The sequence below is a fragment of the Arvicanthis niloticus genome, chromosome 29 (genome assembly GCF_011762505.2).
Source record: "Arvicanthis niloticus isolate mArvNil1 chromosome 29, mArvNil1.pat.X, whole genome shotgun sequence".
Lineage (NCBI taxonomy): Eukaryota > Metazoa > Chordata > Mammalia > Rodentia > Muridae > Arvicanthis > Arvicanthis niloticus.
In genome coordinates this window covers 19,851,758-19,877,166 of record NC_133437.1, presented here as the reverse complement: position 1 = coordinate 19,877,166, position 25,409 = coordinate 19,851,758, and the positions used below count along the sequence as shown (strand labels likewise).

General features: G+C 43.9%; 1 protein-coding gene across 2 annotated transcripts in view; it reads left to right on the top strand.

Moving 5' to 3' along the window:
• Positions 1-24,234, top strand: part of Iqgap2 (IQ motif containing GTPase activating protein 2) — a 264,536-nt gene extending 240,302 nt beyond the window's left edge. For both annotated transcript variants that reach the window (XM_076927203.1, XM_076927202.1), the window contains exons 29-36: positions 4,419-4,521; positions 5,485-5,626; positions 14,545-14,632; positions 16,666-16,878; positions 19,797-19,957; positions 21,569-21,706; positions 22,336-22,444; positions 23,295-24,234. In XM_076927203.1, the coding sequence (XP_076783318.1) occupies positions 4,419-4,521; positions 5,485-5,626; positions 14,545-14,632; positions 16,666-16,878; positions 19,797-19,957; positions 21,569-21,706; positions 22,336-22,444; positions 23,295-23,408 (1,068 nt within the window). In that variant the 3' untranslated portion in view covers positions 23,409-24,234. The remainder of the gene's footprint in view (positions 1-4,418; positions 4,522-5,484; positions 5,627-14,544; positions 14,633-16,665; positions 16,879-19,796; positions 19,958-21,568; positions 21,707-22,335; positions 22,445-23,294) is intronic.
• The last annotated feature ends 1,175 nt before the right edge of the window (positions 24,235-25,409 follow it).

The following is a 25,409-nucleotide window of genomic DNA, read 5'->3' as shown; positions in this document are numbered from 1 at the left end:
CCCCAGGGCTGCCAGTAACCTAGAAACAGTTTCAACTTAGTTAGAAATGCAAAGAGAAACAGATGCATTTATTGCTGTACCTGTTTCCTCTAGCTCGCCTACTAAATCTTCAAGAACAACAGCACTTCCTGTAAGGCCAGGAAGGACACGCTACCCTTGTCACTCTGTTTCCTGACCAACTAACTATACTAAGGGGTGGGAGTAGAGGGGCTGGGAACTATTTCAGTGGGACCCACATTAAGTCCTCAGAACCCGTGTTTTGTTTGATTTTATAGGGAAGTATGGATTACTGAAGAAGTGGCTTAGAGGTTAAGTACTTATTCTTGCAGAGGACAGGAGTCTATTTTCCTGCACCCCTGTGGTGGCTTCCAACTATTTTAACTCCAGTTCCAGGGTAATCCTGATAGGTTTCTCAGCCAACAAAATGAGCCAATTCAAGCCAAACCAAGGGTATAAAGGCAGGTTTATTGAGAGGCAGCTCTCAGGCGGGTTCACCAGTCCTATAGATGGAGATCAGTTAAGTCACAAGCCTGGACTAAAGCAAGGGGTTTATGGGTCTTAGGCTCAGGGTGATGACCTATAAGCTAGGAGCTGGGATTATACCCATACAAGATAAAAAGCTGAGCCCCTAGGTGGGCACTCTTGGGTGTGTAGTGGCAAACTCAGAGACATGGAGAGATGACATGTTAGCCCAGAATTTTCTTCTTGAGGGTGGGGTTTGGGGAAGAAGAGCAAATGGGATTTCTTAGCCTATGCAGAGAATGAGCAGGGATTCTCAGAGTAGGAAAAATGGCAATGAAATAGCTCAGTGTGCCGGGCAGTGGTGGTACATGCCTTTAATCCCAGCACTTGGGAGGCAGAGGCAGGCGGATTTCTAAGTTCGAGGCCAGCCTGGTCTAACGAGTGAGTTCCAGGACAGCCAAAGCTATACAGAGAAACCCTGTCTCAAAAAAAAAAAAAAAAGAAATAGCTCAGTGAGTGGGAGGTCTCCTTGGCTGCCTGGTATAATGACTTAGCCATAATAGCAAAATGGAGGCTCAGATGTCTAAAGAATCCCACCAGGCTCAAAAATGGGGGTTGTAGGTCTCTCAGAATCCACACTTGGTCATTGGTGAGGGTCTTAGAACCTTGGCTAAGTTGAATGTCCAACTATATTACAGTGGGAGAGCATAGTTGAGCTTTAGATGGGGAGACACCGTATCCCAGGGAGCCAAGGTAGTTTAGAAACAAGGAGGTGGCCCTCTGGGACAGACACAGGGAGGGATTGCAAAGTAGGAGGTCATCTATATATTGAAGAAGTAAACTAGGATTAAGGTCAAAGGAGGAGAAGTCGTGGGCCACAGCCAAGCCAAAGAAATGTGGGCTATCCTAAAAGTCCTGAGGGAGAACTGTCCGTGCAAGCTGTCTCTCTGCCCATCTATCAGGGTCCTCCCAAGTGAAGGCCAGAGAGAGTCAGCATGTAGGGGGCCATTGAAGAAAGCATCCTTGAGGACCAGGACAGTAAAGCGGGAAATTGTAAGAGGAATGTTAGAGAGGAGGGTACACGGTCTTAACCACAGAGTAGATTGGGATGACCACCTCATTAATGAGGCCAAAGTACTGAATTTAATTGGCAAGCACCAGGGCTTATGCACAGGGAGAATGGGGTGTTGCAAGCCAAGTCAATAGGAACTATTCATCTCTCAGACAGGAGGCAGGTAACAGTGACCTTGAGACCACAGTGGTAGGTCTCAGAAATGGGAAATTGGGGTCTTGAAGGGAAGGAAGAGGGGGTCCTTAAGGCAAATGATGACTGGCTGGTGGCGGAGAGTAATTACTGTGGTGGAGATATCCCATACTTGGGGTAGACAGTATCCAACAGGGTAGTCTGAGGTAGAAATCTGAGAGTCAGGAGAGGTTATGAGGATTAGAGAGAGGGTGGCCCCAGGCTGCTGAGGATATCTCAGCCAAGTAAAGGCACTGGGCAGATGGGCATGACCAGAAGAGAATGTGAGAAAAGCCATCTTGCAAGAATACAGGGAAATGGCATGGTCTTGAGTAGGATGGAGGGGGTCCCGTCCACCCCCATAACAGAAATTAGTAATGGAACCCTGGGACTCAAGTGGGCAGTCATGACAGAGAAGGTAGCCCCTGTGTCCACTAGGAAGGTGATGGACTTACCTGCTACCTGGAGCATCACCCTAAACTCAGCAGGACTAAGGGAAGTCCCTGGGTGCCATTAGTCCTCCACCAAGCCAAGGAGCCTGAAGGCAGGAAGAGTTTGAGGCGGCTGTGCTGATGGAGCTGGACTTCCATGGTGTGGCACAGAGGGTGAGCCCACATTGGGGCACTCTGATTTCTAGTGGCCAGGTTGCCGGCAGAATAAGAATGGCCCGGTGGGCTGCTGAAGTGGGCAATGGCTGGACCAGTGTCCTTCCTTGCCACATTTGAAACAGGCCCCTGTTGGCAGAGTTGACTTTGGCTGGACCCTGGTGACTGGGGTCTGGTGACTCTCCCCTGTTCTTTCTGCTGGATTGCTGTTGGCCTCAGGGCAGCTGCCAAGGCTTGGACTTGGAGTGTAGCCTTTTACTGTAGTCAAGCCTATCAGGAAGACTTTAAGAGCCATCTTTACCGATTTCTGTATTGGAGTCTGGGGACTATCCTCCACCTTTTTTAGTTTATTTCCAAATATCTGAAGATGATTGATAAATAAAATGAGAAGTCAGGACTGTGGCTTCAGCTGGGGAGGCTGGATCAAGGGGATCAAGGTGGGTGTCTTAGGGTTTTCCTGCTGTGAACACATACCATGACAAGGCAACTCTTACAAGGACAACATTTAATTGGGGCTGGCTAACAGGTTCAGGGTCCATTAACATCGTGGTGGGAGCATGGCAGGCAGGCAGGCATGGTGCAGGAGCTGAGAGTTCTACATCTTCATCTGAAGGCAGCTAGGAGAAGACTGACTTCCAGCACCTAGGATGAGGGTATTATAGCCCATGACCACAGTGACACAGCTACTCCAACAAGGCCACACTTACTCCAACAAGGCCACTCCTTCTAATAGTGCCACTCCCTGGGCTGAGCATATACAAACCATCACAGCTGGTATATTGGATCATGGTCTCTTGTAATCTATTTAGAAAGCAGCCCAATTTTAGTTAGCTTTCTGACTAATTTAGCAGAGCTTGTTAAAGTTAACTTTATTAGAATCATTTCCATTCCCCCAAGGGGACAATGGACCATGAGGTCTCTCCTTTAGTGGCTATTTTGACCTGGCTGATGATTCCAATTAGGTTCAAAAGGCCTAGGCTGCCCTTAAGCCTTCCGATGTCCTTGAACTTATGATCCTTTCTAACCCTTTTGCTTCTCCATCCCCAGTGCTGGGATTACAGGCTGCACCACCACACCCGGGGAATACAGTGCTTAGGATCAACCCCAGGGCTCCGTGCACGCTAAAGGAGCACTCAAGCGAGGGCTATCTCCAGCCCTTGCTACAGTCTCTTAATGTGCCACTGGCTTCTCCCTGTGAGACAAAAGTTGAAGCAATGTCTGTGTCTGCAACTTTAATAACCGTCAGAACTATTTTTAATATCTAAGCAGAGCTGAAGAGGGGACGTGGCTAGGAACATGTGCTGCTCTAGCAGAGGACCCAAGTTCAGTTCCCAGCACCCACACCTAGCGGCTCGCAACTGCAGTTCCAGCTCCAAGTTCGCATACTTCCCTCAGGCTTCTGTGAACGCTATACTCACATGTGCAAGCCCACACACAGATACACACAAACACACACAATTAGAAATAAAATTGTTTTATAAACTTTATGTATTTTCAAGCTTGTAATAAAATTCCCTTTCTTCCCTCTAAACCTCAAATACTACTCCTTGCTCTCTTTCAAATTCATGGCTTCTCTCTTTTTTTAATTGCTACTGAATGCATATAATGTACATACATATATATTCCTAAATATAACCTACTCAGTCTGTGTGACATTATTTGTATGATTTCAGGGCTGGTCTTGGGTATTGAACAACACATCAGTGTACTCTTCCCGGGGGAGACTATTTCTCTTGTTCTAAACATTCCTTAGTTGCCCATGGTTCTTGGGGTAGGTTGAGGCTTCATGGCTTTTCCCCATCCACTGTGGCTTGTTTACTAGTGTCCTTGTCCAGCTCATGTTGAGAGCATCATGGTGGTGACACTTCATGGGTGTAGCCTCTGGCATTACAAAGAGACACAATCTTACAGCAAACTCCCTGCCCTCCAGCTCCTACAGTGGAGGGAAGCAACCAGTGGTCCTACCCAGATAGGATGCTGAGAATCTAAAAAAACAAAAACGTGAGTAATATTGGGTGAAAATATCAAGACACTAGAGTCTGAAGCCTGTGAGTCTAGGTGGCCGCTGGACTGACTGCTGCCTTGTGTGTTTGTTGCTCTGTGTCTAGCTCCTGCTGGAACATCAGGATGCCATTGCCACGGAAAAGAGTGACCTGCTGAATGAGCTTCTGGAGGCGCTGGGGGAGGTGCCCACTGTGGAGTCCTTTCTCGGTGAGAGCCTACTCCAGTCCTCGCTTGTTTATCTAAGGGATAATAACTATCTCTCTCTTCTCTTCTCTCCCCTTCTTCTTCTTCTTCTTCTTCTTCTTCTTCTTCTTCTTCTTCTTCTTCTTCTTCTTCTTCTTCTTCTTCTTCTTCTTCCTCCTCCTCCTCCTCCTCCTCCTCCTCCTTCCTCCTCCTCCTCCTCCTCCTCCTCCTCCTCCTCCTCCTCCTCCTTCTTCTTCTTCTTCTTCTTCTTCTTCTTCTTCCTCTCCCTCCTCCTCCTCCTCCTTCTTCTTCTTCTTCTTCTTCTTCTTCTTCTTCTTCTTCTTCTTCTTCTTCTTCTTCTTCTTCTTCTTCTTCTTCTTCTTCTCTCTCAGTCCCAATACTGAGGGGAAGTAAACAAGGACTCCTTCCCACTATGATCCTCTTTCTCCTTTGCCTCTGCTGACACAATGAGAACTCATTAACCCAGGGCCAGGGTGTTGCTCTGTGGGAAAGCACCTGCAAGAGCCCTGGGTTCAACCCTCCAGAACTCCCCTCCCTGAAATTCTGTAATTTCTTGCCTCTTGGGTTACAAAACAATCTGTTCTTGTTGAAGGTAAGCCCTAGAGACAATGAAAAGGACTTCAAATCTGTTTCACAAAGCAAGAAAACATGAAAAGTGAACCCACCCAAAATGGCGAAGTCCTGCATTTTCTAAAGAGTTCTTTTATTTATGATTCCCTTTTTAAAAATGTGCTCTTTTGTGAATATTTATGCCCCACATTTATTTTAAGGTTTTTATCAAATGCTTTAAAATCCACTCCAGATGTCCTAGAATATGCAGACTTTATGAGGCCCGTAAATCTCCCATGTGATTCCTGAGTCTGCTCCGTTCCTTAGAACCCTTATCTTGCCGTGTGAGGCAGTCACCATGGAGTGAGATGAGCTGAGCTGGAAAAAATAACACTGTTCTGTTCTTTTTCCTTACAGGGGAAGGAGCAGTTGACCCCAATGACCCTAACAGGGAAAACACACTAAATCAGCTCTCAAAGACTGAGATTTCCCTTTCCTTGACAAGCAAGTATGATGTCAAAGATGGTGAGGCCATCGACGGCAGAAGCCTCATGATCAAGTAAGTCTGCGGCTAATGGCTCATGTCCACAGCAGCATGACCTGAACCGCGCAGGCTCCAGCGGGGCTGCATTACTTAGATGTATGTGAATATTGAAATACATCGCACGTATCCATCAAGCCAGCTGATGATCATTTAGGAGGGAACTAAATGTTAGAATAGCCTATAAAGTCAGCCTCGGTTTTTAGTTTTACATGTCATAATTAGATTCAGTGACTTACCTGAGATTGTGTTTCTGAGCAGTTGAAAGATTAACAAGGAAACACTGCTAGCCCAATTTTTTTTTTTTTTTTTTTTTTTTTTGTATAAAACGAGGTTGAAAGTGATCTATGTGACAGACTGGGTTTATTCTTGTTCCTTATTAAACTAATCCTGGGTATGCTCACCAACACTAACTAGTTATACCCTACTTCTTTAATATACATGTTATTAGTTGTTTGAGGATTTCACACATGACTTGATTGTATTCAATTTCTCGCCCGTCTCTTCTCAGATTCATCCCTGTCTTCTCTTTCTACCCTCTTGTGTCCTCTTCTTCTCTTCCATCAAGGCCAATCTGTGTTGCCCAAATATTCTGGAATATGTAGTCTTGCCCAGGAGTGTGATTAACATCTCGGGAGCTATATTCTTAGAAAAAAAAAACTGACCCTTCCTCTCCTAGCCACTAACAATTGCTGACAACTCCCCAACTAGGGGTAGAACCTCATGCCCAGCTATGTTCTCCATAATGGAAATGTGTCTGTCTCCGGCTTACACAGGTCTTTGTGCGTTCCTGTGCACCGCTCTGTCCAGAAGACCGTGTGTCCTTGCAGCCCTCCACTGCATCTGCTCTTACTCTGTATCTTCTTCTTCACAATGAGCACTGGCCGTCTCAGTTCAGGTTCTATGGCTGTGATGAGACACCATGACCATGGCAACTCTTATAAAAGACAACATTCAGTCGGGCCTGCCTCACAGTTTCAGATGTGTAGTCCATTATCATATCGTAAGAAGCAAGCAGCATGCCGGCCGACATGGTACTGGAGACAGACTGAATTTTCTACATTTTGGTCCATAGGCAGCAAGAAGAGACTGTGTGCCACACTGGGCATAGCCTGAGCATATATGAGACCTCAAAGCCCGCCCCCACACCTACGATTTCTTCACCAAGGCCACCCCTACACTAACAAGACCACACCTACTAATAGTGCCACTCCGTATGGCCCTGCATCTGTACACATTCATTCAGGCACATAGGCACCAGACTTATTCACACCACCACACTGAGCCTTTGCTGGTACTGCCATGTGTTTCATTTAGTGCTGAACATCATCCCGTAGTCTCTTAATCTCTATACCTGAGTCAGCTGTGGCTTTCTGTGTTGAGCATCACCTACTACAAACAAAAGCTTCTCTGAGAGATGCTTCAATCTACAGTTATAATGATAGGTTACTAGAGGCTGGTCCAATAACTGTGTGCGTTTAGCAGAATAACTGTAGTAGGTTCTTGCCTAGGACCTAGGACCTGTCTGGCTATAGGCTCTTGGTCCAATAGTGTTACCAAATTCAGGCTCTATCTTGTAGCGTAGACCATAAATCCACTAAACATTGGCTACTCATATAATGTTCAGGTCATCGTTTCGCCACTGAGCGTGTCTTGCCAGGCCAGATATTATCAGAGCTCACAGGGTTCACAGCAGAATGGCATGAATGCCTCCTTTTCTCTTGTGGTAGTGTACATGACCCCTTCCAGCACTGTGGGTCCAGTAGGAATGAAGCTTCTAGGTGAATACCATGTTCTATGTGGTTCCTTTGGCAATAGGGTCTTACGCCACTTGCCCTCAAAGTCTTCAATGAAACATTCACCTTTCAAAGAAAGTACTGTATCTCTCATGCCTATGCCCCATAATTCTCTGACAGGAAGGGTAGGAAAGAGGGATTTCCCCCACCAAACACTATAAATGAAAGCAGCACACATCAAAAACTCATGCTTAACCAAACAACACAGGGCTCAAGACCTTACATAAACAAAAGAAATGTATGTGGGCACATAGAGCAGGTATACGCTGGGGTGAGGTGGAGACCGAAGGACAGAAAAGGAGCACACACGAATAGGCATGCATTCATGTACTATTAAATAACTTAAATAAATCCCAGTGGCACATTACACGCTACCTGGCCCAATGTTCTGCGTTCCTGAATGAAAGACACACATATAGCCTTCATATTTTGTATGCCAAAAACCAGCTCAATGGCTGGGCCACTTTCTAACCTCCACTTGGCTAATCTCCCTCCCACCAATAATCCCTAGTTATTACTTACTAAATCCTAAATTCTACCTTGGCTGCCCTGGACCCAGTAGAACAGTCCTCTTAGGCTACTCTCCTCCAGCTTCTTCACATGGTTGCCACGCCTCTCTGTCCTGCACTCTCCTCAGGCATGGTGTCTCCTCTGCTTCTCCTTCTCCCTTCATCCCTAGCCTGGGAATCCACAAAGTCCCGCCTCTGTCTGCCCTGCCCAGCCATTAGCCAGCGACATTATTTACCAATCAGAATCAACTGGGGGGAACAAGATCCCTCAAAGTCTATCATGCAATGTGCAGACTCTTGTGCAAACAATTTTAGGGACCTAAATTAACAAAAGACTACAAGTGGACCAAACCCACTACACACTAATATGACGTTAAACACACGCATTCTGAGTTTTGTGTCCCAACTGCTGATGTTTGCATTTGAGGCAAAAACCCAACTAATGTGCCTCAGAAGAGCATCCTGTCTCTCTTGATTTTTTTACCAGATACTCAACTACTCATGTAACTGCCACTAGCATCTTAGGTATGCTGTGCTGGGATCTTTGTTGCTTTGGTGACATCTGTTTATTTTGTTGTCAAACCATGAAAGGCATGATTCATTCACCTAAGAACCCCACGGGTGACTTGGGACTGGGCTCAGCAGTCATGAGGCCAGCACCACCTCTGCCTTCCAGGGCTCGAGGCTGGCTGTGGAGAGCACAGTGTAGCCCCAGGGCACAGGCTCAGCTGTAAGACAGGCCCATGTCCCTGACCTCACAAGGCCACAGGCAGCCCTGTGCCATTGAGGGGCCATGCTGAACTATCTGACAGCTCAGGACTGACCAGGGGGAGGAGGGGGAAGAAGTATCTACTCTGACTTCCTCCGAGCAACGGTCAATTATCCAGATAACTGGAAAGCCAGATGGTGCAGTTGTGCCATGCAAATGAAATCAGACCAAGTCTCCCACAAGCTCATAAGCTTTGTCCTTATAAGTAATAGGAAGACATTTCCTCTTAATTGGTTCTGTCTGTTGTTCGAATGCCATCTTCTCAGTGCTGTCAACTCTAATGTCTACACTGATGAATAGGAATCACAGTTTGGGTCACCTAAAGTATGAAATCATTTTGAACCACACATGCATGTTCACTGATTGGAGACAGGAGTCACCACAGTTCAGCACATTCTTGGAATTCACATTTTACAAACAAAACCATAAAAGTTAGGCATGTTTGGGAAGGGACGGGTCTGGGAAGTGCTGCTGCCTTTCCCACCCTGCGACCTGGCTCCCTGGGGCATCACCAGCTTGCAGTACCTCATTCCATGGCCATGCTGTATGGAGCTGGCCAGAGGTTTTGAGACACATATAACATAACACTTATTACTCTAATCCTTTAAAAGTGCACAGTGTGTGACATTTTAGGACATTCACAATGTCATATGACCATCGACATTTTCAGAATACTTGTTTTGTTTGCTCAAGTCTGACCCTTTGCCCTTGGCTCCTACCAACCACTAGTGTGCTCTCTCTATGAACTTACCTACTCCAGGTATTTTGTGTAGAGCAATCATACAGCATATGCTTTCTGTGCCAGTTTTCCCTTACCCGTGTAATTTTTTAAAGATGTCATGTTATGGCATGCATTTTCCAGCTGATATTTCACTGGATAATATTCAAAAGGTAGACTTTGTGTGCTTAGTCATCTGTTCATTGACACTTATGTGGTTTCCACCTAGATATTGTGACTAGTGTTAATATATATATATGTTTCTGTTTAAACACTGCTTTACATTTCTTTTGGTTGTATACCTGGGCATAAAGTTGCTGGCTCAGATGGTAATCCTGTGTATAGTTTTTGGTAGCCCACCAAAATGTTTTCCACAGTAGTCATGCTAGGTCACGTTCCCCAACAAACTACAAGGGTTCCAAACTCTGCATTCTTAACACCTCCCCTTTCCTTCTTTCATTACTGAGCACCTCAGTGGGTGTGGAGGAGTATTTCACGGGGGCTTTGATTTGTAATTCTCCATTCATTAACAATGCTGAACTTCTTCTCATGTGCTTACAGAGCAGTTACACGTCACCTCTGTGGATTGTACATCCAGATATTCTGCTCATTTTAAGGGCTCAGTGACAGTATTCCTAGCATTCATAGGGCCCTTGTTCCCAGAACTGAAAACAAACATACTTTACCTGAAGTTGGTGTTATTCCTGGGTTGAACGTGTTCTTTATATATTCATAGTAGCATATCTGTGATTTGCATATATTTTCCCTCTTATATACAATTTTGAATAGAAAAGGACATTGGGGCTGGAGAGATGGCTCAGCAGTTAAGAACGTTTGTTGCTCTTGCAGAGGAATTGGGTTTGATTCACAGCACCTACATGGAAGCTCACAACCATCTGTAATCTCAGAGGTCTGGTGCCCTCCTTCAAACTCCAAAGGCACCAAGCATGCATGTGTTACACAGACATACATGCAGGCAAAACCCTTGTACCACATAAAGTTATAAAATAACTAAAATGGAAAAATACATTAATAAGAAAGAAAAAAATCAACTCAAAGAAGAGGATGGAGGGAGGAGAGAAAGGAAGAGAGGAACGGAGGGAGGGAGAACTGTGCCTGTGCGTGTGTGTGTGTGTGTGTGTGTGTGTGTGTGTGCGCGCACACACACACGTACACACACAGTACTCTCAGGAACCTCATGAGGATGGAGGCTACCATCAGAATTTCATGGATGAGAACAGTGAGGGCAAGACAGATGTAAACAGATGTAAACCTTTTCCTGGGCAACATGCCAGTTACTGGAATCAAGATTTAAATCCAGATAATTTTAAGTCCTCCAGAGCCTACACTTTTAATCACAAAGTTTTGCAATCCCTAAGGGCACAGGACCTTGGAAGCCCCAGAAAAAAAGAATGAAAACCATTGCAGGGCAGTGACACCGTCACATCTCTAAATTATAAAGAATTATACAGCTGTAAATCTCAATTATTATAGCTTACGATTCATCTTAAAATATGTGTGACCTTATAGCTTTATTCAGCTTGCTTTTTCACAGAACTATGTGTTGACCTTGAGCCAGTATATTTGTGGTTTCCAATCCTACTTAGCAGTGATATCGCTCACACTGTCATCTCTTAAGAATTTTCCCCTAGCCTATGGTTCAGCTTAAATGGCCATTATCCTACCAGAGACATTCCCTCACCTTCAGTTTACCCTGGCTGGAGGGCTCAGTGGCCGAGGTGATGTTTGAGGTCCACTGCCAAAATATGTACTGATATTACTGCCATTTTAAACACTACCAAGTACTTCTGAACTTCCACACGCACCAGCCCCTTGTCAACCTTGGGTACACTATAAAGCAGAAAAACAGAGCCATACGTGGAGAGACCAAGCCGAGCAGTTATGCTCTGAGCTCTTGTGCACAGCCAAGTCCTGATGAGTAAACTCCCTGGTGGATTTCATTATTCTTCAGTAATTCTTTCCCAGAGTTAGGGGCCTCTTCATGTTTGGATGAGTCTGTCTTACAGATGGTTGAACACTCTACAGGCTAGTATACAATATGCCAGCTAGACACAGCTAGAAAGTTACATTTGCACTGGTTACGTTTAGAAGGTCATTGGCAACCGACCCGACCATGAGCCAAAATGTGAACTCTGTAGATGCTACTCTGCGAAGGTTTAAAGACCTCAGAGGCTTTTTTTTTTTTTTTTTTTTTTTTTTTTTTTTGGAAAGGTACTAGAAAAAGAGGGGATGGTGACTTGGGTTGTGACTCAGTGGTAGAGAATGTGTTCTGTTTGTGTTTCCTTCACAGCACAAACAGGCTGTCGGGATGGTAGGAGGTACAGGTAACTCCCAGAGTGATGGGGGCCATGGATAATGTAGACCAGCAGCTTGCCTTGTCGTCTGCAGTGCTAGGAACCCGAGTGTGATGATCTCTGTCCACCCCTCAGGCCTCGGAACTCTTTGTGCCCCATCTGTGTTTCAGACAGTGGGCTGTCTTCCAATGTCCTCTTTGTGCTGAGGTCCTATGACTAAGTAGGTCTTCAGGCTACTAGCTTCCAGTCGAAGAATGGAATGTTTGACTATCGCATTTTCAAAGAAAAACATTTTAGAAGGACCCATACATAGAACCTTAAATGTTCTAAAAAGCCACATTCTAGAAAGAATCAGATGAAACCGTTTTATTTTTTTTTTTTGTCTTTTCATTTTTCCAGGGTTTATTTACACATTTTAAAAATGACACATGATGAGTGTTACTATTTATAGAAGGTAGTGTGACATTTCAGTACATGGTTGCCGTAAGCAGTGGTCAGATCAGGGTCACTGACAGGCCTCATATGCCAAAAAAAAAAAAAAGGTTTTTGTTGGGAGCAGAAATTATCTAGTAATTATGTTCTATTTAACTCAATGTATCAAAAATATTTTCATTTTTGTAAGAAATGAATGGAAGAGATTGTTAAGGAGGTATTATTCATCTGTGACCTGCACCCATAGCCAGCAGGTCTCAGGGGCTCAGTGGTACTTGATGGCCAGCCATTGCCATCTTGTGTAACATAGTTCCCATGGTTACAGGTGTGCTCCTCACCATCTGTCAGACCACAGCACAAAGGGCTTTTTAAATGATGTCTTTCTATCAGATTGTTTCCATTTTAAAAATTAAAACAAAACAAGACAAAAAAAAAAAAAAAAACAAAAACCCTATAAGGATTATGTAATTTGCACTGACCCAGGTAGCTCATAAGTAACAAACTGTGAGGGGGCGGGGTGGGGGGAGCTCCAGGTGGCCGTCTATCTGCCTGTCCAGAATGCCCTTCGCCCTTGAGCACATAGTAGGGAGGGGGAGTTGAGATCCCTGCACTTGAAGCAGGTGCTGGCTTGTAGACTGTGAAGGTAGCAGAACTTTGGCAATGGATTCCACAGGCCTGACGTCATCTAGAATTCCAAGAACAAAACAAACAAACAAAAAGTCCTTCAGCAATTTGTGAGCAAACAAAGAGTTTTCTGTCCTGATGGAAGCCGGTATAAATGCTGTCACATATTTGATAATTAGCTGAACATAGCTACTAGAATGTTATTTCAAATGAGAATCGTTCAGTATTGACAGTTTTTAAAGTCATCAAAAGCTTTTGTTTTCAACTCGGTGTTTCTGCCTAAAGGCCAGGCAGGCATGGAGGAACGTGCCTGTAATCCAGACATTTAAGATCTCAGATTTGGGGCCAGCCTGGACTAGATGCTAAATCTCATTCATTCCTGATGATGATTAGAGAAGCTGGGGTGTGTGTGTGGGAAGGGACAGGCAGCTTCCTGAGGCCTGGCCACCTCAGGAACACTGCCATCTCCCACAGGGCTATAATTAGCTGTGGACCCACGTTGGACTCTCTGAAGTCTGTAGCCGTGCATTCTCAGACAGCCTGAAAATCCCTAGCAGGCAAGGTCACGGGGCTGGAGGAAATTGTTCTCCAGAGACCAGGGAGAAGGAAGAAAAGGAAGCTGTGTCTGTCATGCTTGCCCTTCTTGTGACGACAGGAGATAAATAGGGAATGAGAAAGGCCACGTTTGCAAATAACTTACTGGATCTTCTCCCATTTCTAAAATCTCACATTTGGGGCTAACCAGGACTGATTCAGGAGAAGCCACCTTGTGCCTCAGAATATGGCTTATTTTCATCTTCAGTGATCTTCCTGCTGTGGTTAAGGAAGAAATTCATTCTCTTTGACAGCACTGAAATTCAGTAGAGGACCAGGGCTGTGGTAACGGCGAGCTGCAGATCGGCCCTGTGTGTGGTTCATCAGCTACTGTTGCTGTTTCTGTCTTTTGGGAGAGAACTTCTTTCAAATAATAGACTTCCCACCCTGGGTAACAGGGATCAAATGTGAACGTTTGCCCTTTGGGGGTTTTGCCTTTTGCTGTGTGGCTTCTATAGTATGAGGGTTTGAATTTAGGGCCTCACACGTGTTCTCCAGAGATACATCCCCAGCCCCCACCTTCAATGTAATTACATAACCCAATCCCTAATTAAAAGGGACAGCCAGTTGCTAACGAGCACCTATGGAAGAATGAATGGTTCAGCACTTCCAGGGTGGTTTGCCAGCCCCGAACTTGCCTACAACAGCTCTCCTGTCCTCAGCCTCTTGCATTGCTCATGCTCGCACAAGCACGCAGGGCCCTGTCTGCCAGTCTCCTGTGTCCTTGAACTCCCATCCCTTTGCTGGGCTCACCAAAAGCCCAAAGCTTCCAAGGCTCACCGGGGACTTCTGCTCCCACTGGCTTTCACACTGGCTTATACTTTTCTCACTTGAGCAAACAAGGGAATTTAGTTATGATGAATCCACAGGCTCAGAAGTCAGTTAGGCAAGCCTTCCTAAGTCCTTTCCAGCAGCAGGCTGTATCTGCAGCACCGGTCCCTGGTGCCGTAAGGAATCTTATGTCATATTTGTGTACAGTACTGAGAGATTGGTCTTACTGTTAAGCATATAAAGCCCAGACTCTGTTTATCAGACGTTTGCAGGCTCTAAGGCATTTTGAGCAAGAACACTTTACTTTAGGGAATCATTGAAGCTGCTTAATGCATTCCTATGAGAGAAACAGATTTTTGTGCATCAAAACTGCTGTCTGAACATCTGTCTCTTTTTCTTTTTTGTAAGGACCAAAAAGCTGATCATCGATGTGACCCGGAACCAGCCGGGGAGCACCCTGATTGAAATCTTAGAGACCCCAGCAACTGAGCAGCAGGTGACTTGTCTCTACATGTACAATAATAAGTTAATAGATAGATGGTGGTGGTTCTATCTTAGTGTTCACATAAAATGTTCACTGTCGAATAGGGGAACATGCATGTCTGAAGTCCCTGAATGTAGACTTCATATCTGAAGCCCACGTGGAATATCAGTGGGAGAGAAGCGGAAGATGCCCTCTCAAATGTGTACTGGGTGTTATTTATTTTCTACAGTAAGACTAGAGTTCTGTACCTTTCAGAGCCTCTGGATGTGAACCATAAGCTTTGTCATTCAGTAGATGGCTATAGATACATCAGTGAAGAAATCATGCTGTTTGATAGGATATCAAAATCCTTGTTATGTATCTGCTGCCTTAGAAGAGAGCTATCTCACACAACCAAAGGGTTTTTTTTTTACCAAGTGCATCCAAAGTGAGAGTCTAAGACCATGGTATCCTGGTACCTTAACCTTGCCACAAACAACTCAGGTTTCATGACAGTCTGAGATTAACATTTTTACCAACATCTTTTAAGATTCATCACTGAACTAGGCATAGTGGCACATTGCCATTAATCCCTGTACTTGGGAAACAGAGACAGACAGATTTCTGTGGTCTGAGGCTAGCTTAGTCTATATAATGAGTTCCAGGCTAGCCAGAGCTACATTAATTAGGTGCCTGTAATACCAGCACTAGACAGAAGGAGCTCAAGGCTAGACTGAGCTGTCTCAACAACAACAAAAGGGAAAAAAATTATTCAGTTCATTCTGAAATAAATCAATTAATCCCTATGTTATTATTTTAGTGCCAATAATTGCCACTTCCTAACCAACTTAACAGAATTGTCTAATTACTTCTTAATGGGTTGTGCTCATAGATTCCCTGTTCTTAATGTAATGGGTGCCAAGAAATCATTCTGTTTCCAGATTTAATTAAAAACAAAAACAAAAACAAAACTTCAAGCCATCTTACGTGAAACATGTGTGAATGTTTTTAAGCAATCTGGATGTATAAATATACCGATTTAAGATAAAAAGGGTTTTGTTTTTGTTTCTGTTTTGCCATGATTGTTTCAATATATCCCAGATGTATCGGAAGCTAGTGATAGAGACCATACACAGACATCTGGACTCTTGAACACCTTCACGCCTCCTAGCCTGTGACTGTGGCCAATTAGAAATCTTTCTGGGCCTTAGCTGCCTTACTTGTAATTTCTAATTCACCGACAAGACAAAGTGAGACAGAGGTTAGGGAGGAACATGTTAAACGGATGCAGTAGTGCCTGACACAAGTTAAGTGTATCACCTACCAGCTCTATTGTTGACTGCTGACCCAGTAAGCCATTGCTGTGCCCAGACACCCTATTACTCTATAACAGTTACACCATAGAATTGATCTATGGTGTCGGTTGTCTGTACAGTGAAATAGAACACCTCCAGTCTCCTTGTGTTACTGTCTTCTTGGACAGACTGGCTGGTTAACGTTCATTTGTGTGCACACCGTGCGCTTTGGAACTGTCATTTGCAGGAATATCTTTAGCTTGTGGTTCAAAGGAACTCTGCCCAGTTCACTGTGAGAGAGAGATTCTGGGATGAGAAGGACACGCTCTGGCTGCTTTGCTGTTAAATGGTTTACGAATCTGTCAGTGAGGCTGGTTTGTGAGACCTCAGCGGACTCTTAGAGCCCCACATTAGTACAAAATGTACTATTAGTTTTCTCAACTGGGCTACCCAGAAATTGAGGTTCTTCATCCAGGGAATTACAAAGTAATGGTTATACTAAGGCAGTTTGTCACCTTGGCAAGAAAACGGCACCTTTGAACTTTGACCAAATTAAGTCCAGTATTACTTCTGTGTTTACTTTTGTTTTGTTTCTGTTATTGTTATCTTTGTTTGTTTGTTAAATCGGTTTTTTTGTTTGTTTGTTTGTTTGTTTTTAATTGGAAATGATTTTTCTTCCAGAGTTTCCTTCAAAACCACAAAGAATACCTCCAGGTGCTAATGTTTAAGACATGAGGGAATGGAGGTGACATGTTGATATTCTCTCTTTAGGACCTAGAGCACACCAAAGATATGGAGAGCCGTGCTGTTGTAGACTCCAGGACCCCAGAGGAAGGGAAGCAGAGCCAAGCGGTGATAGAAGATGCATGCCTGCCTCTTGAGCAAAAGAAGAGGAAGATCCAGAGGAATCTACGGACGCTGGAGCAGACTGGACACGTGTCATCCAAAAACAAATACCAAGACATTCTCAACGAGATTGCCAAGGTGTCTAGAAAGATCTTTCTTCCTTTTTCCCCCCGTAGACATTCGCTGGCACATGTAGGGCATCCTGGGAGATGACATGGGGACTTGTGAGAATATACGGAGTTCCTGTTTTCCTAGTGTTCTGAATTTTTAAAGGTTTCAAGGATTTGCAGCTTCAATAAGGAATACAACTCCCCCAAGCCAGGAGGAGAGTTCAGACACACCAGGGTAAACACTCTGGGGCTGTGACGAGCAGTGCTGTTTCAACTTTAAGCCATGGCTAGTTGGTTTTTTGCTTGCTTGCTTGCTTGCTTGCTTGCTGGTTTTACGACACTTTGGGAAATACTATTTTCTTCAGTGTTAATTGTCATAAAGTCCCAATTGCTCCTCAGAGCTGCCACTGAGATGGTAACTGTAGGTCCCTGTGAATTTGCTCTGAAGGAGGCAGTCAAGCCTTAACCTCAGCTCAGACTTAAAAGGTTTCTGTTTCTCGTGGGATGTTCTGCACTTGAGAATTTCCTGGGAAAGTGATCTCAACTTTGTGCAAGGAAACAGGAAGCGGTTGGGATCTGTTTGCTGAGGATAAGGAAGGACATATTTGGGTTAAAAGCAACATTTCATTCTTTTGATTCGAATGTACACATTCATATGGGTCTGAGCGTAAAAGCAGTAAAATAAAGAGAGGAACATCTTTGCCATCCCCTGGAGGAAATGCACAGTCTGACTCTTTGGTAGAAAGTTATGGTCACTTTAGCAGAAGGGTTATTTCTTCTTCCCTGAGTAACCTAAGGAAGCCATCCTTTCTCTTCGAAGTATGGTTGGAGAATAGTTCTCTTTGAGAATATGAGAGACAGAATTCAGAACTGTTTGCCATCGTTGAGAAGGCTCTGTCTAGTAGTGAAGTTGTATTTCAGACCGTGTTGGGGAATATGCCTCTGAGTCCCTGAAACAGTTGGTGTTAATCTGTTCACAAAGGAAACACAGTGTGAAACAGCATTCTCAAGCGAAATGTTCTCATAGTTTACTGGATTATTTTTAATTGTTATTTAAAGACAACATGAGTGTGAGAGAGAGTGTGTGTGTGTGAGAGAGAGACAGAGAGAGAGAGAGAGAGAGAGAGAGAGAGAGAGAGAGAGAGAGAGATGTATGCGTGGAGGGAGAACCTTTTTGAGGCAGAGTTTCTCCTGTCTCTGCTGCTCAGAGTCCTCCAGGATGGCTGGTCCGCAAGCTTCCAGCCAACTCTGGTTCCCACCTCCCACCTCACAGAAGGAGTGCTGCAATTACAGCTTCATGCTGCCACATCTGAGTTTTTTATGTGGGTTCGGGGCCTCGAACACAAGTCAGCGGGCTTGCATTGCAAGTGCTTTTTCCTCCTGAGACCTCTCCCCAGCCCTTACTGAAGGATGTTTTAAACCTAGATCTGCAAGTTTAGTTTTAACACGTCTCTCCTAATCTATGAGGAGGAAGGGAAAAAAAAAAAAACTGTTTGTTGTATTCTACGAATTCTATTTAAATCTAAGTATAGTCATTTCTTGCTATCTGGAGGAAACTGGGTTTAGGATTCCAGCTGATAACGGAGTCCATGGATGCTCAAGTCTCTTATATGAAATGCAGAATGTTTACATGTAAACTATTCACACCCTCCTGTGCATGTTTTACTAAAAAGTAATATATGTCTTGCCATGTTGCCAAGACTGACTCACCTCTGGGCTCAAACCGTCCTCCTGTCTCAGCCTCTGAAGTGGCTGGGACCAACGAGTGTGTGCCATCATGGTGGCATATACTCTAAGTCGTATCCCATATAGTATACATATGTTTAAAACCCCAAATACAATCTAAGCACTGTGTTAGGGAGTAATAAAAGACTAACTGTGCTCATTACAAAGGCAGTTTTCTTTTTTCCTCTGTATTTTTAGTTCTTATTTGTTCAAATTCAGTATGAAGCTGTAGAAATGGGAGACTCAGTCAATTGTACGTTTTCAGTTTTCAATCTTCTCAAGTCATGAGAGTTGTCGCTAAAGTGAGATGCTATGTAAACATTAACTTTGGGGGCTTAAAATATTCTTCAAAGAGGAAAGTTCAAAGCAGCCTGAAGAAATCACATGTCTCTGGCTAATGTTTTCTCTGAATTCCTTTTTTCCTTTACTGACTTGGAGACAGAGTCTCCTGTTTTCCCGTTTGCTCTCTAGTTTGTCAGCTCATCCAGGAACACATTGATCTTCTAAACTGCTTGCCTCAGCCTCCCGAGTGCTGGGTGACAAGGTGTGCACCATTGTGCCTAGACCAGGCTGGCCTCGACCCTTTTGAGCCTTTTTGATAGCATTTTTTTTTTTAAAACTATTAGGTGATTCTCAATTTAGGGGCGGGTGGTATCTGTACTTTGTGTGTGTGTGTGTGTGTGTGTGTGTGTGTTTGTCTATATTCTTCTCTGAGCAGGTCAGTGAAATTCAGAGGTTAACACCGAGTGCCATTCTTCATAGCTTGCTACCGTATTTTTGAGACAAGTCTCTCTGGAACCTGAATTTCACAGTCGTTTCAGCTAACTATCTGCCTAGCCCCCCAAGGGCTCCCTGTCCGTGCCCCCAAGCTCTGGGTCTACACATATGTACTACCATTCTGTAGGGATCTGAACTCAAGTCCTCTAGAAAGGACTTTACTGATTGATCCATCTTCCCAGCCCACTTCTCACTGAGGGGTTGGAAATAAACTTTAGTAACCTTCTTAAAATAAAAATTGGATTTTTTCCAGATCTGAAGCAGAAAGTGATAACAACGTGTTCTGTTGTGTTAATATATATAATGAGGTGCCTGAGATAAACTATAATCAGCAGTTATACACTGGCCTGCTGCCTGCTTTTTCTTCTTCTAAAGTATCAGTCTCTAGAAGAAGCAAGAACCAGGTTCCCTTCAGCCCGTCATTATAGCCTTTACTTGTTACAGGATATTCGAAATCAAAGAATCTACCGCAAGCTTCGAAAAGCTGAGCTGTCGAAACTTCAGCAGACCCTGAACGCACTTAATAAGAAGGCAGCATTTTATGAAGATCAAATTAATTATTACGACACCTACATCAAGACGTGTGTAGACAACCTGAAAAGAAAGTGAGTTTAGATCCCCTTGGTGTCTATTCCTAGTGTTGTGATTTGTTTGGGGGAAGACTACGGTACTGGTGGTGGCCTGAGTTGGTTTGGAACTGTTCTAGTTTGCTTTCTATTGCTGATAAAGACCATGACCAAAGCAGCCTGGGGAGGAAAGGGTTTTATTGGCTTGCATGTCCTAATCGCAGTCCATCAGTGAGGGAACTCAAATAGAAACCTGGAGGCAGGAAGTGAAGCAGAGAACATGAGGGGTACTGCTCACTGACTTGTTCCTAGTGCTTTGCTCAGCCTGCTTTCTCATAGAACCCAGGACCGCCAGCCTAGAGATGGTATCACCCACAGTGGGCTTGCCCCCTCTCCACCCCCCATTGATTACTAATTTAAAAAAAAATGCCCTAAGGCTTGCCTCCTGCTGATCTTATGAAGGTGTTTTCTCAATTGAGGTTTCCCAGATTGGCCTTAAAGTGACTTTAAGGTCTCAAATGACTTCAGATGAGCCAACTTGACATAAAACTACCCAGCACCTATATGTTTACTTGACTTGAGAATGTTTATGATGAATAGGATTTTGTTCACCTGATGGTGTTAGATAAGCCAGGAATTTGCTAATTGCACAGAACAACTTAATAATCCAAATTTTAATGATTTAAAGTGCCTTGTTGATTTTTTTAAAGTCAGTACTGACACAATAGGCCAAATCTTGGCAGCTCTCTCATATCCATTAGTGTACAAACTATAGACTTTTTTAATATACAAGATAATGACTCTCAGTGACAACTCTTTGCTGATAAGTATTCTTATCACTAGACTGGGTCAATGCTGATTAAAGCTTAATTACCCATTTAAGTGTGTGATACAATGTTTCCAGATAACCTTCACCTGCATAAAAAGCAGTAGGAAATGATACTGTGTAGGAAAAATCGATAGTATTACTCACAGGAAGTCTGAAAAAAAGAGATAGTCTCCTCATCTCCTGACTCGTTCATTTGCTTGAAGGCTGGACAAGTCTTTTTTTAACACTCTACCCAAGCAGAAATCAATCAAGCAAACTTTCAGTCAAAAATGACCCCTAGGGGTTTCAGCAACGTTGAGCCTTGAACTCTGTAGTCTTAATGTGGGTTGTGAGTCTCTCACAGTTTGTGATCGGGATTTTCTCATGTCTACCACAGAACTGAGAGTGCCATCTTCTCCGGTGTTACTCTGAAGGCTAAATGAAGTTACTTATAGCAAACGAATGCACTGATTTCAAAGCACCATGAAAACCACTCATTTTGAAAAATACAAACTGATATGTTTAAAGTATATATTTGGAACAGGGCTAAATTAGTTTTATTAATATCTTTACTTTGGAACCAGAAGGTCATGTAATTACTCAAGAGCTATTTACAGTGACTTATAAGACAGACACTTAGTTCAGTATGCCTGAGAACACTTAGGAAATCCACTTGGGTAGTGATTCCAAAGCATAGAGACCATTGTCACCTTCTATCACAGACCAGTACGGCCCCTCCCCTAGCCCCACCCTCACCATGTGAACAGTGGCGTCACTCTGGCCATGGTTGCTGCACTGTCCGGAACATCTTAACAACAGGTCATCTGATCCCTTTTGCTCAGAAATTCTCGGAGATCAATTAAACTGGATGGAAAAGCAGAGCCCAAAGGGACGAAGAGAGTGAAGCCAGTGAGGTACACAGCAGCCAAGCTACATGACAAAGGTGTCCTGTTGGGCATAGATGACCTTCAAACCAACCAGTAAGTACAGGCCAGCATCTACTGAGAACACACCTGCCCTCCACTCACACACAAGCTGACTCAGCATTCCTCGGTGGTCCAGGGTGGCTTGGAGGGTCTGTTTGTTCCAGCAAGGCTTAGCCTACATTACAGATCACTAGTCTTACCCTCCAGCACCTCACCCCCACCCCACCGCCCAACCTTCAGCATCAAACACTGATGTGATCAGTCCTAGGAAGGGTGTGTACCCATAAGTTATATGTCCTAAGGTTTGTCCAGTGTATGGATACCAGGGTCTCTCTTGGTCTCTTCAAAAGAACTGAGTCAGAGCAGTGAGCATGAAAGGCTGCCTTTTGATCTTTGTGGAACAGTTGCCTACAATTACTAAACAGTGTTGGCATTTCAAAACCATGAGCTGTGACAGCTCCTGGCCGGAACCACTTCCAGTAGAGTGCTGAGAGTGTGTGAATTCAAGGTGGAAGGACCAACAGAAGCCATGGTGCATGGCCCCAGCAGGCACACTGTGCATGCAGGCACACCACACATGCAGGAACACCGTGCATGCAGGCACACCATGCATGCAGACACACCACACATGCAGGCACATGGTTTCTTGTGATTGCACGTGTCTGACTGTCCCTCTTCAATAGGTTTAAGAATGTTATGTTCGATATCATAGCTACTGAGGACATGGGCATCTTTGACGTCAGATCCAAATTCCTCGGTGTTGAGATGGAAAAGGTGCAACTCAATATTCAGGTGAGCTGGGATTTTATACGAAGGCCACTGTGGCTCTCTGTGTGTCACACAGTACCTGACAAACAGTACTGCAAAAGTCCGGCAGCCAGGGTCTAATTCCTGGCACTCAGAGGGTGGAAGAAGAGAACCTACTTTCACAAGTTGTCCTCTGACCTCCACATGCATGCCACATGCATGGACACACACACGTACAAATAGACACACACACATTAATTGTAAGACTGAAATGAAAATTGTGTCTGCTGGGCGGTGGTGGCGCACACCTTTAATCCCAGCACTTGGGAGGCAGAGGCAGGCAGATTTCTGAGTTCGAGGCCAGCCTGGTCTACAGAGTTAGTTCCAGGACAGCCAGAACTATACCGAGAAACCCTGTCTTGAAAAACCAAAAAAAAAAAAAAAAGAAAAAGAAAATTGTGTCTGATATTATTGGATAATAATTTTCTTTCATACAGTTTTTTTTTTCCAATGCTGAAGCTCAAGCCCAAAAGCTCTCACACACAAACTAGCTCTGTACCCCCAAATTCTAACCGCAGCCCCCTCTCTATCATTAAGTCACTTTCTTCCATGCAGGGCAGTAATTCTCTAAGTGTGTCCTGACCACAGCACCACTCACTGTCCCTTATGAACTTGTTAAAATGCAACTCTCACCCCAGAGCTGCCACAGCAGAAGTCCCCAAGCCTAGGGCGCAGGATTCCGAGTCCTAACTCACCTGTGTGTTTAAGCCAGCTAATGCTTTAGAAGCCACGGTGGGATTATTGGATCAGCCAGGTCTATTACGTCATTGATTCTTCTAGTCCATTCTTAAACAGTGATGTCACACTGAGATGTCATCCTTGCTTCTGGTTCCAGGACTTACTTCAGATGCAGTATGAAGGGGTGGCCGTGATGAAGATGTTTGATAAGGTGAAAGTGAACGTGAACCTTCTCATATACCTGCTCAACAAGAAGTTCTACGGGAAGTGACACGCTGTCTGCAGAGGGACGCGTGGTGGATTCTCTATCGCCTGCCTTGAGAAATGAGTTTGTCTAGTATTTTTGTTTTAAAACACGATTGAAATCACGGCTTATAAACATGTGATTTTTTTTTTAAGACCAAAACTGTTCTGAAGAATGTAGCCACGTGCCTTTTTGATAATTGGATACTGCAGCAGAGGGATAGACAAGATGGGCTGGTCGGACACACACACACACAATACTGTGGCACAGGTACTCCATCTGAAAGTTCTGAACACCCTGTGATCTGTTTTAAAGTAGGGGGAGAAAGGTTAGCTGACTAGGGACAAATGTATAAACCTATTTTCCTACGAAAAGAAAATTTAAATGTCCCACTTAAATGATGTAATTCTTCATAGATTGTTTTCTATCTGTGGAGAAATAGAGATTTAATTAATTTGTAATGAGTTATTTAGACATATAGATCTAAACCCTGTCTTCTGGGAATTATCAGTTTTAAAGAGAACTTTTGTGCAATTCGAAAATGAAGTTTTTATAAGTAATTGAAAGTGATGATACAATAACACTTTCTGTAAAAAAGTATATATTTTATGTGATTTATTCAATTTGCTCAAAGTGCACTACTGCCTCATGGAAAGGCTCCTGTGTGAGGAGCCCCAGGAAACACAGTGGACAGCAGGTATAGACCCCCCACCTTCACCCTCACCATTTATTTGAAGACTTCAATTGTGCCTCTCAATTTTTTGTAATGCTATCAAATCAGTATCTAGATGGTTTTTAAATGTATTCTTTGAAAATTGTTTTATGTAAAATAAATGTTACTTAATTACTTGAATGTGGGTTTTTTTTTTTTTTTTTTTGGGTGTTTTAATAAGTCCAACTCACTTTAGTGGGTAGAGGACTTTTGTGGGGCTCTTCAGGGAAAGAAGCTGTACAGATTAGGGTACAGAAGAAGCTGCTGTAGGAGGGGACATAGGATGTCAAGTTCAACCATCCATGGGTGAGCCGATCCACAGGCAATCCAGAGATCTAGTCAGCCTTGGACTTACCAGTGATCCCAACCAGAGGGGGGAAAAGTGGGCAGAAATTCAGAACAAAATGTTTTGAATTAAAAGGTCACTCTTGCCTACTTCCTGTTGGCCAACAGTGGGTTCCAGCCAGCTAGAGTCTCACCTCAGTCTGTTTTGTATGGTTATAACAGAATGTGCTTGTGGCTGGGCACTTTGCAAGACAAAAATGCTCATTTCATTCCAAGTTCTGGAGGGCTCTGAGCAGGGCGGCAGCAGTAGCAGCTCAGTATTACATAATAGTACATGAAGTGAGAAAAGGATTCAAAATAATATGGGAATATCAAAATAATACATGAGAAAGAAACAAACTACCCAGGGCACTCTTGCTCCGTAACAGTGTTTCTAAACCAGGGGTCAGACAACCCTTTCACAGGGGTCACCTAAGACCATCAGAAAACATAGAATATTTACATTATGATTCATAACAGTATCATAAAATATAGTTATGAAGCAGCAACAATATAATAATTGTATGGTTGGGGGGTCACCACAGCATGAAGCACTATATTAAAGGGTCACAGCATGAGGAAGGCTGAGAACCAGTGCTTTATATAACAACCCACTCTGCCCCCCCAGCCCTAATCCAGCCTCTTGAAGACATTACTCTCTTCATGAGGTTAGAGCTCCGATGGTTTAATTAACCCTTAAAGGTCCCACCATCTCTCGACAGCTTTATGGAGACTCGAATGTCAAGATGGGTTCAATATGCAGATGGAGACAAGCTGCATCCCAAAAGTGGTGATCTCTAAATAGGCAATTAAGTATCCAGTTAAAAGAAGGAGTGAAGAGAGATCTGTTATTGAAAGAAACAGAAAGCATAGTAGGAGTTTGGGCCCTTGGGCTGGACCTTCCCCAACACCTTCCTCATTTATCCAACGGGCTTTATTTTCCTTAGGGATTGTAAAATCTGCTTATTAGAGAAAAATTAAAACTTAAGTTT